Genomic DNA, 19092 nt, shown 5'->3' with positions numbered 1-19092 from the left:
GGATGTAGATTGGGGGCATGTTTTGGTATGGTTTTGGGTTTGTTTTGACAATGAGAACAGTTGCTTGGGTAATATGATGTAGGTAATATGATGTTTTGAGAGTTTATTTGCCTTTGATAACTAGATGAGGCTTGTAGTACAAGTACCCACTTCAGTCTATGTGTTTTATGAAATTAGCTCTCCTACCCGTTCACACAATTTTAAAACTCCTCTGGCCTAACTTGTCAGGAGTTCTGTCCAGCCATTACCAAAATGTGTTGTAGAAGTCTTGATTGACCAGTGGTGCTTTCAGACTCTATTACAGAAGTAATAAACTGGGAGGAAGTCATCTTCCTAAACATGTTTGACTTTTAAATCGTGTCTCTAAAGTAATGGAGTGTGTTTTAAGATTTCTTTAAAAAATACCATGTAGGTAAGGTCCTGATGCCCACTTCACATACCTTCAGAAAATCTGAAGTGTGTGGTCTGGCTTAATTGTGCTTCTTGGTGCAGTTGACACTTGATGTTGTCTGGGACTGAACTGCCTAAAATCTGTTAAAGGCATTAATGTCTTACTCATAAAACTAAATCATGTGGTTTTTCTGTTTTTATTTTAATGAAACCAAACTTCTTCTATGAAGTTTTTGTTAACCTACTAGGTCAACAAAACTTAATTTCTAAAATTTTTTTAGAATTTAAAATTATTTTTGCTGACTATTTAAAGAATAGAGCAAGTAGGTTTATAATTCATGTGGAGTTAATGCATTTACTGAGGGATGGGATGATACTGTGAGGATGAACTTGAGTTTACATACAGGATGGGGGAAGTTGATGGTCTGAGCTATTTAAGTCATCTCTTGGGATTTGTAGGCACACTGTCTGATAATTTACAGTAAACTTAAGGGAAGAGAAATTGAAAATCTTAACAGAAGCTGAAGAGATTGTACCTTTGAAGTTAGTGTTCAACCCTCCTTAATCCTGATGATGAGTCTTTTAAATCTGTTATATGCATTCAGTAGGAAAAGAGATTACTAAGTGGTAAATCTGAAGTATCCAGAGTTAAAAATAAAGACAAATACTGGTTCCTCTTTAGTCTAAAACTCAAAGTGTAGTGTTGATTACAGTGATTTATAATACATAACTTGAATGTGTGTGCTTGCACCTGTACCTTGGCTAAATCCACTTCATGTTGATGGTTGTTACACAGTTCAGGAGGACTTAGTGATTCTGGGTATGAACTATCACAAGACATCAGTAAAAGGGCCAGTTTTCATAGAGGATTCCAGTTAGGAAAAGCAAAAGTGACATCAATTCAAATGCATATTTTCAATGTTTTAAATATTCAACAGTAGCAGAATGTTCCTTGTAATTCGCTTATTATTAAGTTACAGGTGTTTGATAAAAAGTAAGATTGTATTATTTGAATGTTTTTTGATGAGTGTGTATATATAGGGCTTTTCATTTAGATATGGGAATTCTTTACAGTACAGTATCTTTATTGTAAAGATACCTAAAATATTGCTGGTTTAGCAACAGTGGGGAGCAAGTAGTAAATCAGTTGGTTTGCTTCAAGAAAATAGCTTTTGGATGAACGTTTCACATGATACAAAACTGTGTGTCCTAAATTTCTGTGTGTAACCACATCACATCTTTTTCTGGCAAAATATTTAGCCTGTGGCTGTATGTGGTGATGCTGATTTTGTTGTTCTGGTATAAAAGTGTAATTCTGATGCAGCTTACTGTCCGTTGGATTGTGTACTGTGGTTCAGTGAAGGGAGCACCTTTGTTAAACCCCTACCCAGCTGAATACTGGATGTTTTGGATTTGGGTTTTTTTTGTGTTTGGTTGGTTTTTTATTTTTTGCTTTTTTTGTTTTGTTTTTTTTGTTTTGTTTGGTTTTTTTTAAGATAAAGTATCTAGATGTGTAACTTATTCAGGGATGTTGCTTCAAGCTGCCTGGTCTTGAAATTGTTGCTGTCGAGGTCACTTGCTGCCTATGGGTAAATGAATCTGGGCCCATAATGTTGTGAAATTTGGAGAGTTTGTATCTTGCTTTCTGACATGCAAACTCAGGATCTTCACTTAGTGTGCTTTACTAAGGCTCTTCAAAGTGAAAGCAGGTTATGTAGGTTAGGAAGGAGTGTCCCAAAACAACTCTATGTAATTATATGTTCAGCTGAGGTAATTATTCTTTACAGTAAGTTAGAGCACAGTGTAGACAACAATGTTGAAATGTTGCTTCCCTAAGGAAGATGCTGTTCTGTGGGGTTTGGGGCAAGGGGGAGAGGTGTGTGGCAGTGACATCATGATTCTGCAGGCATCAGTGTATGGACTACAGACCTTGGCAATTTCAAGAGGTCCTTGGGTTTCTATTTCTCAGGCTTTGGTTATTCTGCTGTTCATTTACCTTTGGTTAGACATTTCTTCTTTCTGTGTGCTTTTTATTCTGGTTTAGAAAATATTCCCGGCAAAAATGTAAACAGATTCAGAAATCATCATCAATTCCTAATTCATAAAACATAATTATGTACCTGACAAATAGTTGAAAAGAACCACCAAGATGGTAAAATAGGATTGTTTACTATGCACAGAAGAATCTTGTTAAGGAATGTTGTGAGCAAGAAAAATCCAGAGTAACCAATAGCTGGAGTTCTTTATTTAGTAAAGAAGGCTTCAAGAATTAGGACTGTTGAGTTCACTGATTAAGGCAACATCCTTCTGAGCTCAGAAGGAATGTTTTCTCTCCTCTCATATTATTTGTAAATCTGGCATCTGTGTAGTTTGAGAAAAAGCTTTGCTTAGTGTGAAGTGTATTTATTGAAGGCAGAATATTTGGAAAAGCTGCTAAAATCCAAGAGATCTGTACTGAGCACATAGGAACTTATCTGTGTGCACCATCTCTCTTCCAGTCCTCACCATCCTTCACAGCCTTTCATCTTGACAGAACTAGGGTAATCCTGTTTCAGGTCAGGATATGTGTTTGACATAAATGCTGATGAATGCTAAATTTCAGGCTTTGGCCTTCAGGTCTCTGAGTGCACAGCACAAAGAAAAAAATATTTGTCAGTTCATATGTCTTCATCCGTTTTCTTTTCCCCAAGTAGCAGAATGTTACTGTTAGGGGATTTTGAGTAGAAAGGGCTTTTGGCTAAATTGACATATTTATCCTAAAAAAGCACTTGATACTGAAAATTGCAGCTGAAGTAGTTGATTATGACTTACATGTGATTAATTAATAGGGCTTCACAAGAAATGCTTATCAGTCATTAATTTTAATCCCTTCTAGAATACAGTCATCTGAGAATACAGTCACCTAATGCCATATTTCAAGTAAAAGCTAAATATAAGAGAACAAGTTAACAAATATATTTTTTAAGCTTTTTGTTCTGATTCTAATTTTGCCTATAATGGAATGTGGTACTATAATTCCATTAAAAAAATGGAATTGATCTGGTACCTTTTTCTTACCTGACATTACAAACATCTGTTAATTACCAGTTCCTCATTGGTTCTTCATTTTCATGCTGTTGCAGCTGTTGGTCAACTTTGCCTATGAGTGCTTGGAGCATTTGTCAGTATGAATTTTTGGGGTTTGAAGGCAGATGTAGAGTAACTAGTGAATGTTCTTTCTGCAGTACTTGATTATTTACAGAATATTCTTTGTTTCAAAGATGGGGATACCAGCGCAACAGAGAGTGGTGATGAGGTTCCTGTGGAACTGTATACTGCTTTTCAACATACACCAACGACAATTACTTTAACTGCTACAAGAGTTACAAAAGTCAATGATAAGAAGAGGAAAAAAAGTGGGGAGAAAGAACAGACCATAGCAAAATGTAAAAAAGTAAGTGAATGTAATTTCTTGTATTAGTCTGTGTTATAAATTATAACTCTGTGACATCTCTTACCGCGGGACACTGGTTTTTAAAAACCAGGCTATTTTAACACTTGGTTTTAGCTTGAAATGTGTTACTCTTCAGTAAATGTCTTCCCTTGGTGGCCCCCCCCACTTATTTCAAGTTAATACATGTTAGCTATGAAAGTTTAATTTTATAATTGAGGCAGAATTTTACATCAGGAATTGCATTTACTGGACTATTTGATATAGTTAGAGATGGACAGAAGAGGCTTTGGGATGCCCAAAGAAGAATTCTTTTCAAGTGTTCATTTGTGGTTGTTTTACATTCAGAAATGGTTGCCATCAGTTGTGCTGATGTGACTCTGTGTCCATTTATTTCAGTTGAAATTATGTGGAAGTGTGCTCCCTAAGTTAGCCAGTAAACTGCTTTGGTAAACAGGATAATTATATGGTTTAGCTGCAGGTGTAAACAGTATCACATACGTGAAGACAAAATATATATGAAGAAGTAAAGTACATGGAACCTACTGAATCAAGTTGCTTTTTGTAGTTGTATTTCATTGGCTTGGATGAGAGTTTTGTCTTTTAAATAGTCAGAATTAGTTACTGATGTCTTGTAAGAAATTTTTAGTAAGATGTTTCCTCTTCAACAGACAATTCTGGACACAAATTTACTGCCATGTGTTATTCTGTTATCTCATATTTTGGCTTGGATTCTGAAATTCTAGAGAGTCAAGTTGTAATGTGGGAGAAGGGTAGAGGTACCTGGACTCTCCTGTGGCTTACGTTGAAATGCTGAATTGGTTTTTAAAATGCATTTTGTGAGATGTAACCTCTTACCTTCTTGAGATTTCACCATAGTTTGTTCTGTTGTTTTCATCTTGCATGTTTCACTGAAAAGCTGTTAATTTGTTAATAGATTTTGAATTCCTTAAGAGAGTTTGTATTTCTTCAAGTGAATATATATATCTAATTTTATTCCAGGCATTTCGAGAAGGATCCAGGAAATCTTCACGAGTAAAGGTAATGTGATTTTGTTTGGGTTTTGTGTCAAACTTTAATTGTATATTACTTCAATAATAAGAAGCATTAAGAATGTAATTGGGACTATACATTAAGCACTAAGGTATTCTCTTCTTGATAACTAATGTACTACATATGCATCACAGTGATTTTAAATTATGCACTACATCTTTATGTCCTGGAATTTAACTGAAATAATGTACTGCAAATTTTTATCCTGAGAATAGGCGATTTTCAAGAGCCTAGTGGATGAATTGGGGCTCATTTGTGCTATATAAGGGAGTAAAGTTGAGTATACACCTCATTCAAACTTAGTAGCTCCAGCTTTTTATAACTCTTAAACAGCAAAATAATGAGATATCTGTATTGCATTTGAAAGATAAATTAGCATTTCTGCTCTGTCATACCCTCCGTGTATACATGTGATGGGACTCCACTCACTAGTACTTTCACAGCCTGAGGAGTCATGCTGGGAGGTCTGCTTTGTAAGATTTAAGTGTTACAGCAGACTTGAAATTTTCTGTGAGATAAAAATATGCCTGGTGTGAGAACTAGGTATTTGCCATGGTTCGTTCATGCTTGGGATGTATAAAAACAAGTGGGATGCAATTTATGCTTCAAATTTATAAAATGTGGCTTCTGAGTAGTAAAGATAGAATTGGGGAAGAAGAATCTCTGTTGTATGGGGGTTTTTTGAATATGGTGCTCCTAAGGTTCCATTGTGTTTTTTTCATGGTTTTCTTAGCATCACACATTTTTTAATGCTGTTTGTGTGTATGGTTTTCTTCATGCACAAAAGAAATGTAAACAGGTAATTTGAAATGCTGAACTACTTGTGTTTTATTAATATTTAATAGTGTCTCTGCTCAGGTGGATAGAAAAGGGAGCGTTGGCTGGCTGCTGCTGTCCATAAGGAGCTTTGGTTGGCTGCAGCCTGGCTGCTGCTTGTGAGGTCTGGAGGTACAATGGCACTTTCTTTAAAAGTGAAAGGATCTGAAGCACTGCAGAAGAGAATTGTGTAGTGAGGAGCAGAGAAGGAGGGAAAAATATGTGCAAAGCCTGTGACGTTGAGTCACAACCTTAACGTAGTCGGTGTAGGATTAGTAAAGTTTAGTAAGTTGTGCAGCGGAAGAAAAGATACAGCATGACCCTTGAAGTTAAAAGGGGAAAACCAAGTCTGTGTATTACAGGATAAAAGCTGGAGTTCTGTATATTTGCATATGTTCACAAAAGTTGAGTGGGCGGGGAGATGTGACCCTCCAACTCCCGCACTCATAGATTCGTGATACAGTGCAGTTGTGGGAGGAAACAGTGTCACTCTCCATTCTCATCCCACTGAAAGCTAGAATCTTTGTTGAGGAGGGAATGTATTCCTGAACTTGGGTGATATTTGTGAAATAAAATTCTTGAACAAATGTGATGTGACTGAATTCAACTTGAATGTTTTTAAGTAATGCAGAGTTTTATACTAGACTTCCTAAAAAACCCAAACCTTAAATCAATTCAGTCAGTACCTCTGCCCTTCATTTTGTGTCTTCTTGTAGAATTTTTTTTTTTTTTAATTTTTGTATAACTTGTCTCCTAATATCTGGTCACTTACTTTAATTTTTAGGGTTCAGCTCCAGAGATTGATCCTACTGACACTTCGAACTTCGGGTGGGAAAATAAAATCAAGGCATGGATGGATCGTTATGAAGAAGCAAATAATAACCAGTACAGTGAAGGTGTCCAGAGGGAGGCACAAAAAATAGCTCTGAGATTAGGCAATGGAAATGACAAAAAAGAAGTCAGCACCAGCAATTTGATTTTCAAACCTCCAGTAGAGGTAATGAGCGGTGCCTTGTTGTGTTGTTACGTGCTCTGTTTGCCATGACAAAAAATATTCATGTAGATGCCTTTAAAAAAAAACAAGTAAAAACCCCCAGAGACTTAACATCAGAATTTTAACATTTTTCAGAATTTGAAATTTACTTTTATACATTCTGTATCATCCCTGGTTATGTTTATATTAGCGTATCATTTATCCTAAAAAGCAGCTAAGTTGTTAGTCAGAGCCTGAACATTGGATTGTCCTTACACTGTTTTTTGTCAGGCAGTCAACTTTGTTGCTGTTTCTCTGTGAGGAATATAAGGAGTGGTTAGAATAGATAGGAGCATAGAGGCTGAATCCGTTTGGTTTTTTTTTTCTATGTGTATCAACATGTTCACTGTCTACATTTTTCTTAAGGTGTGGTAAGTGTTCTGAATGTTCATGAATGATATTTCTTATACTGATTTTTTTTTTCTTTTTTTACTCACATGATCCTGTGATTTCTAGTTCATGAAGAAAATGTGCAATGTCTTTTTTTTTTTAGCCTTACTCTCAGTTACTTGCAGGCTTAAAATCAGAGCCATGTAAAAGACCATAGCACTTTGTAGCAGAAATCTTGAGGAATAGTTACTGTAGCAGATTAATGGAAGCATCTTTGCTTCTTTTTCTTGAAGACCATCATGGCATATGGGACACCCTCCTTAGAGGAATATCCCTACTTACAGAGCCTTTTGCCTACATAGAGGCTACTTCCTTTTTGGTTGGTGATGACAGTTATGAGAGGTGTGAGTTCACTAATTGCCAGGGTATGTATTGGTTTTTAATTAAAAGCCGTCCTTCCGTCTAAAGACATGCAAATAAATTTGGAAACTCTCTCAGGATTCTGTTATTATGTTACTTTCCTGTTCTGTTTTTCCTTGAATGAATTGTGAATGTCATTTTATGTCTGCATGTTTTGTTTTGTTTGAAGGAATTGGAGCCTTTTGAAAGTGTTGTGCAAAATAATGCAGCAATTCATCCTAGTCATGGTGAGAGTTAAGTGCACTAAGGGATATAGTACTTGAATTGTGAGAACGTGAATAAGTTGGTTTTCAGCCATGTGCTGGAGAACTAGGGCTGAAGCATTCCTTTAATCTAAATTCATAACTAGTCACATTGGTAGGGGAACAGGACAGTTCGGTCACTTCAGTCTGGAGGTTTACTTACTAGAAGGATTTTTAATTCACATAAAACTGCTTAGTAGTTGTGAAAGTGTAATCTGCTGTTAATAATAGTGGGAAAATGATACTGATACTTCATAAATGAATCTATGTCTTTTCAGAGTTACATACAAAAAAACAAGAAAATTTTAAAAGCTGCCAAAGACCTGCCTCCCGATGCACTTATTATTGAATACAGAGGAAAGTTCATGCTGAGAGAACAATTTGAAGCTAATGGATATTTCTTTAAAAGGTTTGTTTATTCCAGATGTTTTAGTAAAGTAACTGTTAAAATGGTGTTTTGCCAAACTCTTGCCTCAAGTACAAGTGGGTCTTAGTTGTCAGCACTGTCTTGCATTTTACTGTTGTCTGATTAAAAGTAATGGCAGCTGGAATCTGGTCTCCCTCTTTCTCTTCTGAATATCCTTACAGATCTGTTCAGGAGCTAGTTTCCTCTTTCTTTGTTCTTCCCTGGTTACAGGATTCCTACATTCTCAGTTGGGTAGTTTTGTACCTTAAACCAGGGGTTGACAGGTTCTACCATCCTAAAATAATTCGTAAGTTAATGGCAAAGACATTATCTTTTGTGAGAAAAACAGATTTTAAGTCCATCAGGCTGAGAATGAAATTGGACAATGGTTGACTTGGGGTCACTTTACTGCCAGAGTTCTCTAATTGGTTAAATTATTGAGCCATGCATGACTGCTGCCTTCTTTCTGTGGGTTGTTTTCAATGCTGCCACTAACTGCATGGACACACCTAGTTGGGAATTTTCAAGAGACCCATTGGAGAAGATGGAACACATAGCTTTAGCTCAGTAAAGATGGACGGGTTCCCTGGTGTTTGCAATAGCAGAACTTAAACCATGTCCTGGTGAATTATTTGAATGTCCCCTTGCTTCAGGAGGGTTAGGTGCTGGTGGTGCTGCAGGTGTTAGCCAAGCACATGGAGGTGTTACTTTTTTTATGTGGTTCTACATGGTGTATAAATTTCTGAGTTTCATTTCAGGGCCTGTCAGAAGTTTTAAGAAATCTCATAAATCTTAACCTTGTGTCTTCCATGTCTGGTGGTTGACCTGTTACTGTTCTCCCTTTAGATCCTATGCATAAGGTACTGTAATTCCAACTTGAGGTATTCTGAGAATAAATTTGGAGAATGTACCAGTTAAAATCATGAAGCTTAAATGCAAGCATGTCATTCTTAGATTAACCCACAAATTTGGTGTATTGTGTCAAACAGCATGTTATCGTGTCAAACAGCACATGACTAATGTGAAGAATAAGTGCTATTTAGCGTCTTTAAAATGATAAAACTACTGGTTTTCTTGTATGTTTTTCAGGCCCTACCCATTTGTTTTATTTTATTCCAAATTCCATGGGCTAGAAATGTGTGTTGATGCAAGGACTTTTGGGAATGAAGCTCGATTTATCAGGCGTTCATGTACACCAAATGCAGAGGTGAGTATATATGAAGTTAAATTAGGTTTTATTTACTTAGAAGTCCCCTTTTCCTTTGATAATTTAAGCAATCCCTACAATTGTTATACACGTACTTAGAAAAAAAGAAAGTAACTCATGATAATATGATATTCCCTTGAATATAGGTGAGGCACGTAATTGAAGATGGAACAATTCATCTTTATATTTACTCCATCCATAACATTCCAAAGGGAGCAGAGATTACCATAGCATTTGATTTTGATTATGGAAATTGGTAAGTATTTGAGAATGATGTTCTAAAATACATCAAATGCTCATTTGGTTACTTTGCAATTCAGGATGGCTTTGGTTTTATGTCTTTTACTTTCTTGCATGCTCTAATAACAGAGGGCTCCTTAGGCACTGTATTTACAGTAAACAGTGTGTGCGTGCGCAGAGTTTCTTCTGTATTTTTATTACTGCACTTCTGTGGTCTGCTCTTTTAAGCCAACTTGGATGCAGTGCTGTGTAGACGTGCCTTTGCTACCTGACCTGAACTAAGTATGACCACAGACCACCTGTATTAATCAGCTTTGGTTCAGACTGCCTCAGGAAACCTGGCACTTATAAGAATTGTTCTACATCCCTCTTTAATGTCTTTATCAGTGACATAGACAGTGAGATCGAGTGCACCTTCAGCAAGTTTGCAGATGACTGGAAGCTGAGTGGTGCAGTTGATACAACAGAAGGACAGGATGCCGCCCGGGGGGCATGACAGACATTAGAATTGAAAACACATGAACCTCCTGCAAGTCTACCTGCACCTGGACTGGGGCAGTCCCAGTACAGACTGGGAGAAGAACTCATTGAGAGCAGTCCTGCAGAGAAGGACTTGTAGGTTCTCGTGGGTGAAAAGCTGAACATGAGCCAGCAGCATGTGCCTGCAGTCCGAAAGCCAACCACAACCTCGGCAGCATCAAAGCAGTGTGACCAGCAGATTGAGAGAAGTGATTCTCCCCCTCTGCTGTGTTTTTGAGATCCTGGAGTACTGCATCCAGGTCGGGAGTCCTTGGTACAAGAAAGTTGTGAACCTGTTAGAGCAGATCCAGAGGAGGGCCACAGAGATGGTCAGAAGTCTGAGAACCTCTCCTATGAAGACAAGGCTGAGAGAGCTGGGGTTGTTCAGCCTGGAGAAGTATCAGGGGAGACCTCATTGCAGCATTCCTGTTCTTAAAGGGGGCTTAAAAAAAAAAGGGGGAGAGGGACTTCTAACATGAGCAGATAGTGATAAGACAGGGGAGAATAATGGCCAGTCTTCCCGAGCAAAGATTTGGGAAAGGTCATTAACCCTTCAAGCCTGCGCAGTGGATTTTTTAGGTGAGACCCAGCGTGCGCTGAACTGAGCCCACCCTTTAATCCTGAGGTTCATCTGCCGGGGCCAAGCACGCTTGGACAGTGGCAGTGAGGGTCTCAGAACGTAGGTTTGTTTAGAGTGACCTTCTCTTAGACAGGGGAGAATAGTTTTCAACTAAAAGATAATAGAATGATAGCATGGTTTGGGTCAGAAGGGATCTTAAAAGATCATCCAGTTCCAGTCTCCTGTCTTGGACACCTCCCACTTGACCAAGTTACTCAGAGCCCCGTCCAACCTGGCCGTGAATGCTTCCAGGGATGGGGAATCCACAGCCTCTCTGGGCAGTATGTTCTGGTGCCTTACCACCCTCACAGCAAAGAATTTCTTCCTAATATCTAATCTAAGCTAAAAAAATTGGAGAAGTGTTCAGGGCCCGGTTGGATGGGGTCCTGAGCAAGTGAGTGGTATCTCTGCTCATGGCAGGGGGTTTGGAAGCAGATAATCTCTAAGGTCCCTTCCAAAATGAGCATTTGTATGACTCTGTGATCTCTTATGTGAAAAGAACCTGAGAAATTGCTGGTTGATAGTTTTTTTGGGTTTTGTTATTTATCCTTTTAAAAATGCATGGTAGTTGTGTTTAGTACCTACAGCTGACAGCGCTGTCAGTTGAATGTGTTTGAATAACATTTCCTATGTATCCAAGTGCAGCTTAAAATTGTGTGAGTGACTCTTGAGTTCACTGTGCTCGTTCTGTAAATTGTGTCTGTCTTGGCATAAAGAAAGAACTCTGCCTTTCGTGCATCTGTTCATTTTGTGGTGGTTGTATTTCCATCTAGAATTACACTCAGATTTTAGATGTCTTCTGTCTTTTAAGCAAATACTGAACTGAATTTAAAAGAATTCTGTATGGCAACCAACCAGTTAACTGGTAGATGGGATTTTTGGAGTTACAGCAGTATTGTATATCATGGTGAAAACTTGAGTCACCTGCTTTTTAATGTGGTTGGTTTACATTACAGCAGATGTCTAATGTGAAGTACATCAGCTTATGTGATTTAGTATTGAAAGATCTCGTTGCTGTATAGCCTAATCAAATACACCTTCCTGCATTTAATTACTTCCAGTAAATACAAAGTGGATTGTGCTTGCCTCAAAGAAAATCCTGAATGTCCAGTTCTCAGACGTTCTGAGCCTACAGAAAACATCAATACTGGATATGAAACCAGAAGGAAAAAGGGAAAGAAGGAGAAAGATGTTTCAAGAGAAAAGGAGACTCAAAATCAGAACATCACACTGGACTGTGAAGGAGCAGCCACCAAAATGAAAATCACAGATAATAAGCAGAGAAAGCTCTCTCCTCTCAGGCTGTCCATTTCTAATAATCAGGTATTGACACAAAGATGCTCAGAAATAAAAGCTTGTAAACACAGATACTCTCCTTTTGTAGCTACTGAAGGAATTTTAATAAGTCACTGAAAAGGGATATGGAGATCTATCAGAAATCAGAATGGCGGATAAGCTGTTCAGAATTTTGTATACTATTCTCAGTTTTCTTTAATATTTGATTGTATTTAAAAATATGTTGGTTCCCATACCACCTTTAACTATACTTTTTTCCTCTGAATTTCTTTGTGGCTCTCTAATGTGAATGCCTCATGTCGTGCTTTCAGGAGCTCATTTCATCCTGAAGTGCCTTTTGATTAGTTGCCTCTGTTACTTAGGAGCAGAGTATTTTAAACATGGCAATAATTAGCCCTGCTCCTGTAACAGAACTCCAACCCAGAATACTAAGTGTTGAATGCAGCTAGCTCCATGTTTAATAGAGCTCTGCAGGTCTGTGTTTAATTCAAAACATACCTTACTCCTCCCAACTGAAGCTGAACACTGGATAATGGGCAGATAGTATGGCAAAGCCACCTGGTAATGTACCATGATGGTAAATTTTAAATTGATCTTTCTTTTAATATATCCATATTTGAAAGAGCTGTTGGAAGAGGTCTGCGACACATAAATTATGAACTTATATTGCAGAGCAGCTATTAAAGTTAGCTGTTTAACGTTACTTTTGATATAATGATCTGAGGAATCTTAGTTCTGTGTAGCTTTTAGTTTTCCATAGTTTGCAAGAGGAGTAGAGCTTCTGTAAAACAGTCGTTTCCATCTTTCAGGAGCCAGATTTTATTGATGATATAGAAGAAAAAACTCCCATTAGCAATGAAGTAGAAATGGAATCAGAGGAGCAGATTGCAGAAAGGAAAAGGAAGATGGTAAGTTGGGAAGCAAGTAGCTGCCTAAAGTCATCACTAAGGCTTAGTGACACCTGCTATTCCCATGCTAATTGCTGCCTTTTTGTAGGCGTGTAGAGTATGTGTGAAGTCAGATCCTTACATGAACTTACCCTTAAAATGCAAGTGTTTCTATTTGAGAACATTTCATCTGGGTTGATCACTGCTTTCTGACAAAACCTGCTTTTATCTTCAACTATTACTTTTTAACTGCCTTTAGATGATTTCTACAGCGTCTCTCTTAGATTTAATTATTTGTTCTTTACTATTGTGTGCTATTTGTGATGGTCATTTTTAGAGAGAGTGTTGGGAGTTAGTATTTTGGCTATTCTATTTGAGTTCCCAACTTAAAAAGCTCCAGAAATCCTGTCTTTTAGAGGTTGATAGAACAGTGTTACAAAAAGTACCATTTAAAAATATGGGGGTTTTTGTTAGCATTCAAACATTTTTAGCACGTTCTTAAATCTGAAACTTGTTTTTTTGTCAGGGTTGGTCTGATTGCAGGCCTTTCCTCAGCAGTCTCTATTAATGGCAGTGATTGTAACATCTCCCTTTAATCTGAGCTTCTGCTGAACTTTATCTTCATGTCAACATATGTTTAACACATTCTGAAGTACTTTAAAAATTGGGAGGGAGTATTTAATTACATATTTATATGCATGAAAGATTATGACCAAAATTGATCATGATTATTGTTAAATCCATCAGACAAGAGAAGAACGGAAAATGGAAGCTATCCTGCAAGCTTTTGCCAGACTAGAAAAACGAGAAAAAAGAAGAGAACAGGCTTTGGAAAGAATCAGCACAGCAAAAACTGAGGTTAAATCGGAATGCAAGGAAGCACAGATTCTCAATGATGCTGAATTTATTCAGGTAGTTATCTGTAGCTTTATTTTAAATCTAGCTTTTAACATTGCATATTTTGTCAGTTTGGATGTCGAACTGCACTTCAAGATGTATGAATACATTTTTTTTTTTCCTCCCTCTGAACTCAAATACATTTGACCAAAATCTGGGTGCTTCTTTGACATTATATTAGCTCCTAAATTTTTTTCCTAATAAGACACGTATAGAATTATTTAATGAGGAATATCTGTTACGTGAATTTATGCAGACATGCACACACACCCCAGCTGTGTAATTCAGTCTGTCTTTGAAGTTCAGGATAGAAGCATTTACCAGTGTTGACTTTAGCCACAGGAGGGGGCTTTCCTTAGGCACTGTCTATAACCAGTGGAGAACAATTTGCTTCTTCGGTGGTTTATTCAGGAACACATTATAATCCTTTCTGTTATTTTAAAGGAAAGAAGTTATTAAAATGTATTTTTTTTCTGAGTTCTTGCAGATGATACCTAATGTCTTTTAAACAGTTATTTACCCTGTTGTTGCTGGATGCTTCTTAGTTTGCAAATACTCATACAGGTTCTCAGTTCAGGTCGTTTCCCTGAACAGTTCCTGTCAGCATTCTGTGAAGTACCTTTTGTGCAATGCTAAATACCTAGTAAACTATAAATTGCAGAAAGAATATTGGACTGAAAGACATCATGATGTAAGCAGTTGATTTTGAGCTTACAGATAAATTAATGCGGTGTGTCAGTTCTTACACAAATCTGTCCTGGTCTGACTGGTGTGTGTGAGTACTCTACAATTGCTTGGGAGGAAAATACATGAAATCTTCTCATTTGCCTTTAAGAAGGAGAGAAATATTATCTCTGAAATATCGTAATAAAAATTAGAGGCTTTTTGGACCTGTAAAAGAAGAGGGAACTGACATTTTCATCTAAGAAAGATAGATAGCTCTAAATGTGTGTGGGATCTGCTTATGAGACTTCTGTGTTGTACCAGGAACCTGCAAAAGAAGAAACTGCCACCAAGCCTACCCCAGCCAAAGTTAATAGAGCTAAACAGAGAAAAAGCTTCTCACGGAGTAGGACTCACATTGGACAGCAGCGCAGACGGCACAGAACTGTCAGCATGTGTTCAGATATCCAGCCATCTTCTCCTGACGTGGAAGTAACTTCACAGCATAATGAAACTGAGAATGCTGCACTGGTAGCTGAACCTGAAGCCGAAACTGTTGTTACAGAAATGGTTACTGAAACAGAAGCCCCAGCACTTAGTAAATGCCCTACTAAGTATCCTAAAACAAAGAAGGTATGTGTCTTGAGGTATGGGGAGAAGAGAATGGACTTTAACAGAGTTTTAAAAAGTTACAGACTGCTTCATCAGTATGCAACTGCTTTTTTTTTTTTTTTTTTTAAACATTGACTCATTTCTTTAAAAATCACCATTGTATAGCCAGTCACTGGTAATAGATTTAAGTTTGTAACATCCTCTGGTAGAAGTTCTTTTGGATTTTAAGAGACGTCCAAAATACATCTTTCAGAGCAATTTTGGAATGTTTCCTAAATGGGCTTTCTGAATGGATTGAAATACTACACATAATCAAAACATACTTAATTTAAATAAAAAAAACAGGGAAATAAGTTGCCTTTCTGTCCTTTGTTCATTGTATGCTTCAGATAGCAAACAGAAGATCTCCAAGGAAATAATTAACTTCTAGTACTTTCCAAATGTCTGTTCTGAAGTGAATAGGTTTAAACACCCAAAATTTATGTGCATGTTTGGAGAGAACATTCTTCTTTAGTGTTTTGTTTTTAAGGTTTTTTCCATTGGACTACATTGCAGAAAACTTCTAAGAAATGGCACAATATTTAAAGACACTTAAAAATCTTAAATCTGCAAGTGTGAATAAAGCAGTAAAACTTTCTGCTTTGAAATTCTACAGACTGCATTAAAAAGTGTTTGTAGCTTGATTTACAAGAAGTTCTGGAAATTTTATATAGTGGAGGGAAAGGGGAAGGAAGTCATAGGTTGAAACTTCTTGTCAAATGAACAATAACAGTTTTAAGATGGTTTTATCTTAAACCCCCAAACACACCTTAGATTTTTTTTTTTCAAGAGGCACCTGAGTCATCCTGTAACACTGCTTATTGCATCCCTATTAAATTCTTATGAGAAGGAAGACTAGGATCTTTCTTCCTTTCTTCCGCGTTGCATAGCAGGAAGGAACAAAGATGTCCCAAGTCTGAACTTTACTGCACTTCTTTGTTGTTTCATAGTATTAAGGATGAATATCTGTGAAGTGTCTCATTACATTGCACTCAGTGTACTCTAAGTGCAGAGAAAGTCCTACTTTAAAAATTAATTAAATAGGTTTGTAAAAGACAAGCAACTTAAATATATTATGATAATCTGTGTTAAAGCCTTACTATCACATTATTATTATTTAGTGTGCTGTTTTTGCATGTCCTTAATTTTGAATCATTGTAAAATTTAGGAAGTTGGTTTATCTGTTAATAGAAACTCAAGTCCACTGGCATGTTTTTTAAAAACACTGAACTACCTAAAGAAAACCCTTTTTTGAGTAATGTGCCTTAGTCCATGTGCTATAATTTAATACAGCTACAGTTGAAGATTCATGTTCAAGGCACCTGCCTGAGATGTTGACTGAGGCACAGTCCTGACAGTACAGAAATCTGATGAGGAGTTTAAGTTTGTTATATTAATGTTACAATATTTCTCCTTAGCCTAGTTGCTCAGGCACAAGTTTAAAATTTGCTTTGGAATTTTATATACTAAATTCTTAAGTACAATTGATAGGGGCACTTGTATAGTATGTTCAGTGAGAATTAAATTCAGAAGAACTAAATGTAGTTTACAACAACAAGAACAAAAAAAAAAAAAAGCCCCAAACTGGTATGTAAACAAATCTGTAGTGATTTCTTCTGCTATCCCCACTATTTCACTGAAACCGTCCTCATTCTCGCTGTGTATTTTTAAACTTGCAGCCTGGACAGTAACTGTTTAATTTGTGTAATGGTTGACAAGATGAATAATTAGACTAAAAAATTTTTAAATGCCACTAATAAAAACCCTCATAAAACAGTAATTTCTTTTCTCTCTCTGTTTAGCACTTGGTCAGTGAATGGTTAAGTGAAAAGAGTGATAAAGCAGGGAAACCTACAGACAGTCTACCAGAAAGGCCTCTACGCATAACTACAGACCCTGAAGTTCTGGCTACTCAGCTGAATTCTTTACCTGGTCTCACTTACAGTCCACATGTTTATTCAACTCCAAAGCACTATATTCGTTTTACTTCACCATTCCTTTCAGAAAAAAGGAGGAAAAAAGAACCTGTGGAAAACATTACTGGCTCTTGTAAGAAGGTAATGCTTCCCTTCGCTATGGTTCCCCATCCCATATTAATTAAAAAGAAGTCTATTTGCTAGCATAAATTTAGGCAGAAGAAAAGCTGGTTGGCAAACCATTTCAGTGGTGATATGTGTTTTGAAATGTTCGTCATTAAACTTCTAAGTCACTAATGTGAACTTGTTGTCTTACAGCGTTGGTTGAAGCAGGCTCTGGAAGAAGAAAATTCAACAATGATTGATAGATTTAATTCACCATCACAAGAGAGATCTAGAAGTCCAGCCATCAATGGTGAACATAAAAGTCCTCTATTACTGAATGACAGCTGTTCCTTAACAGGTGTGAAACTTTTACTAGTACACTGCATAAGAGTTATATCAAGGTAGCTGAATGTGGAGAACTGTGTTTTTTAAAATGATGTTACTTTCTTTGAAAGAAATGCTTCATTGCATAGGGCTTGGGATTTTTCCCCCCTTTAATGTATGTTAGATAAGAAACCACCATATCTCATAGCATTTGCAGTCAACAAAAGACTAATGTTTTTGACTGTTAATAGTAAGAGATCAGGTGTAAATTACTTTCCATGCTGTTCTGTATATTTAGATTCCTTTAAAACTCATTAGGCCTGTGTAGCACACAGGGGAAAAGCTGTGTAATCTTGTAGGCATAATAGAAAATGAGAATGCACTAAAAACTAAACACACTTCCATAAGGATATGGAACCTGTCAGATGAATGCCGTTTACAGTCCTGAACTTACAATCTCCACTTTTTAGCTGAACAGTCTTAAAAATGCATAGAAGTTGACTTTCCCTTTTCTGGAGACACAGACAGTTCTTCCCAGCATCTTAACACACAGATTCCAGTTACTGATATATCTGTAGGCTGTTAAAGAGTTTATTTTTCAGGAAGTCTGTAGGCTGTTAAAAGTTCATCTCTCGGGAAGCCTGCCCTTAAAAGATTTTTGTAACCATGCAGGTTTTTAATGTGGAATTCGTAATTTCATTACATAAAGTGACAACTGTAAGTGATTGCTGTATCTAGATATCTTCCAACTTTTTTCTAATTTTAACACACAGATCTAACCACACCACTGAAAAAGCGAAGACTGTATCAGCTGTTGGAGTCTGCATTCTCAGAAACCTCCACACCTACTCCTTCTCCCTATGCCACACCAACCCATGCTGACATCACTGCCTCCGAGCCATCCTTGTTTGCTACTCCTCCTAGGGTAAAAACAGAAGATGAAGCTTGTAGAAATGGTTACAAACCCATATATTCACCAGTTACTCCTGTAACTCCATGTATACATGGAAATACCATGCACTTTGAGGTGAGATTTATGAAGAATTTTAATGTGTTCAGAGAATGTGTTTGGACATTCCAGTGTTAATCGGTATTTGTACTCCTCTTACAAAGGGGGGGGTTTATATTTCTCCAAGGTAAAAAATAAATTGACTTGCAATTTCTTCTTCTTTATTTAGAATATTTCCTCACCTGACAGTTCCCCAGAAATAAAAAGGAGAGCTTACAGTCAAGAGGTAAGGAAACATGCACAAACCTGCAAAGGGTATCTTGATGTCACCTGTATGGCTGCACTGTTCTTAGTAAATGCTGTTCACCAGCCATTGCAAGTTTCTCACAATGTAAAGGGTAAATTCCCTATAGGTTATTTGCATACTGCTTTTTATTTCCACTTTACCTGTTACATTCTCTATTTTAAACTGGTTTCTTTCTTTTTCCGTATCATTTAAAACTCCTCATAATGGAAAGGAGTAACTACTGTAATTTCCAGACAAGAACAGAAAAAGAACACTTTGCTTTCCAGGTTGTAGTTAGATTCAGATTAACATTTCTCCTTGTTACCAGCATCTCTTAATTGTTTTTGTTGATCCCAGTTATGCTTAGAGTGAGAGAGCAGAGCACAAAGGTAGTAAATGGGCTTAGGTGGATT

General features: G+C 37.0%; 1 protein-coding gene across 9 annotated transcripts in view; it reads left to right on the top strand.

The window, feature by feature from the left end:
* Positions 1 to 19092, top strand: part of KMT2E (lysine methyltransferase 2E) — a 64274-nt gene that overhangs the window by 29516 nt on the left and 15666 nt on the right. For all 9 annotated transcript variants that reach the window (XM_017811408.1, XM_017811403.1, XM_017811404.1 and 6 more), the window contains 14 exons: positions 3651 to 3823; positions 4823 to 4861; positions 6474 to 6686; positions 7993 to 8123; positions 9210 to 9327; positions 9474 to 9583; positions 11767 to 12028; positions 12811 to 12909; positions 13636 to 13800; positions 14773 to 15081; positions 16902 to 17156; positions 17334 to 17478; positions 18218 to 18471; positions 18623 to 18679. In XM_017811408.1, coding sequence (XP_017666897.1) covers positions 3651 to 3823; positions 4823 to 4861; positions 6474 to 6686; positions 7993 to 8123; positions 9210 to 9327; positions 9474 to 9583; positions 11767 to 12028; positions 12811 to 12909; positions 13636 to 13800; positions 14773 to 15081; positions 16902 to 17156; positions 17334 to 17478; positions 18218 to 18471; positions 18623 to 18679 — 2330 coding nt within the window. The remainder of the gene's footprint in view (positions 1 to 3650; positions 3824 to 4822; positions 4862 to 6473; positions 6687 to 7992; positions 8124 to 9209; positions 9328 to 9473; positions 9584 to 11766; positions 12029 to 12810; positions 12910 to 13635; positions 13801 to 14772; positions 15082 to 16901; positions 17157 to 17333; positions 17479 to 18217; positions 18472 to 18622; positions 18680 to 19092) is intronic.

Source organism: Lepidothrix coronata, unplaced genomic scaffold (genome assembly GCF_001604755.1).
Source record: "Lepidothrix coronata isolate B3197 unplaced genomic scaffold, Lepidothrix_coronata-1.0 Scaffold32, whole genome shotgun sequence".
In the NCBI taxonomy this organism is placed as follows: Eukaryota; Metazoa; Chordata; class Aves; order Passeriformes; family Pipridae; genus Lepidothrix; species Lepidothrix coronata.
Note: the sequence above shows the minus strand (reverse complement) of the source record. Positions and strands in the feature narration are given on the sequence as shown.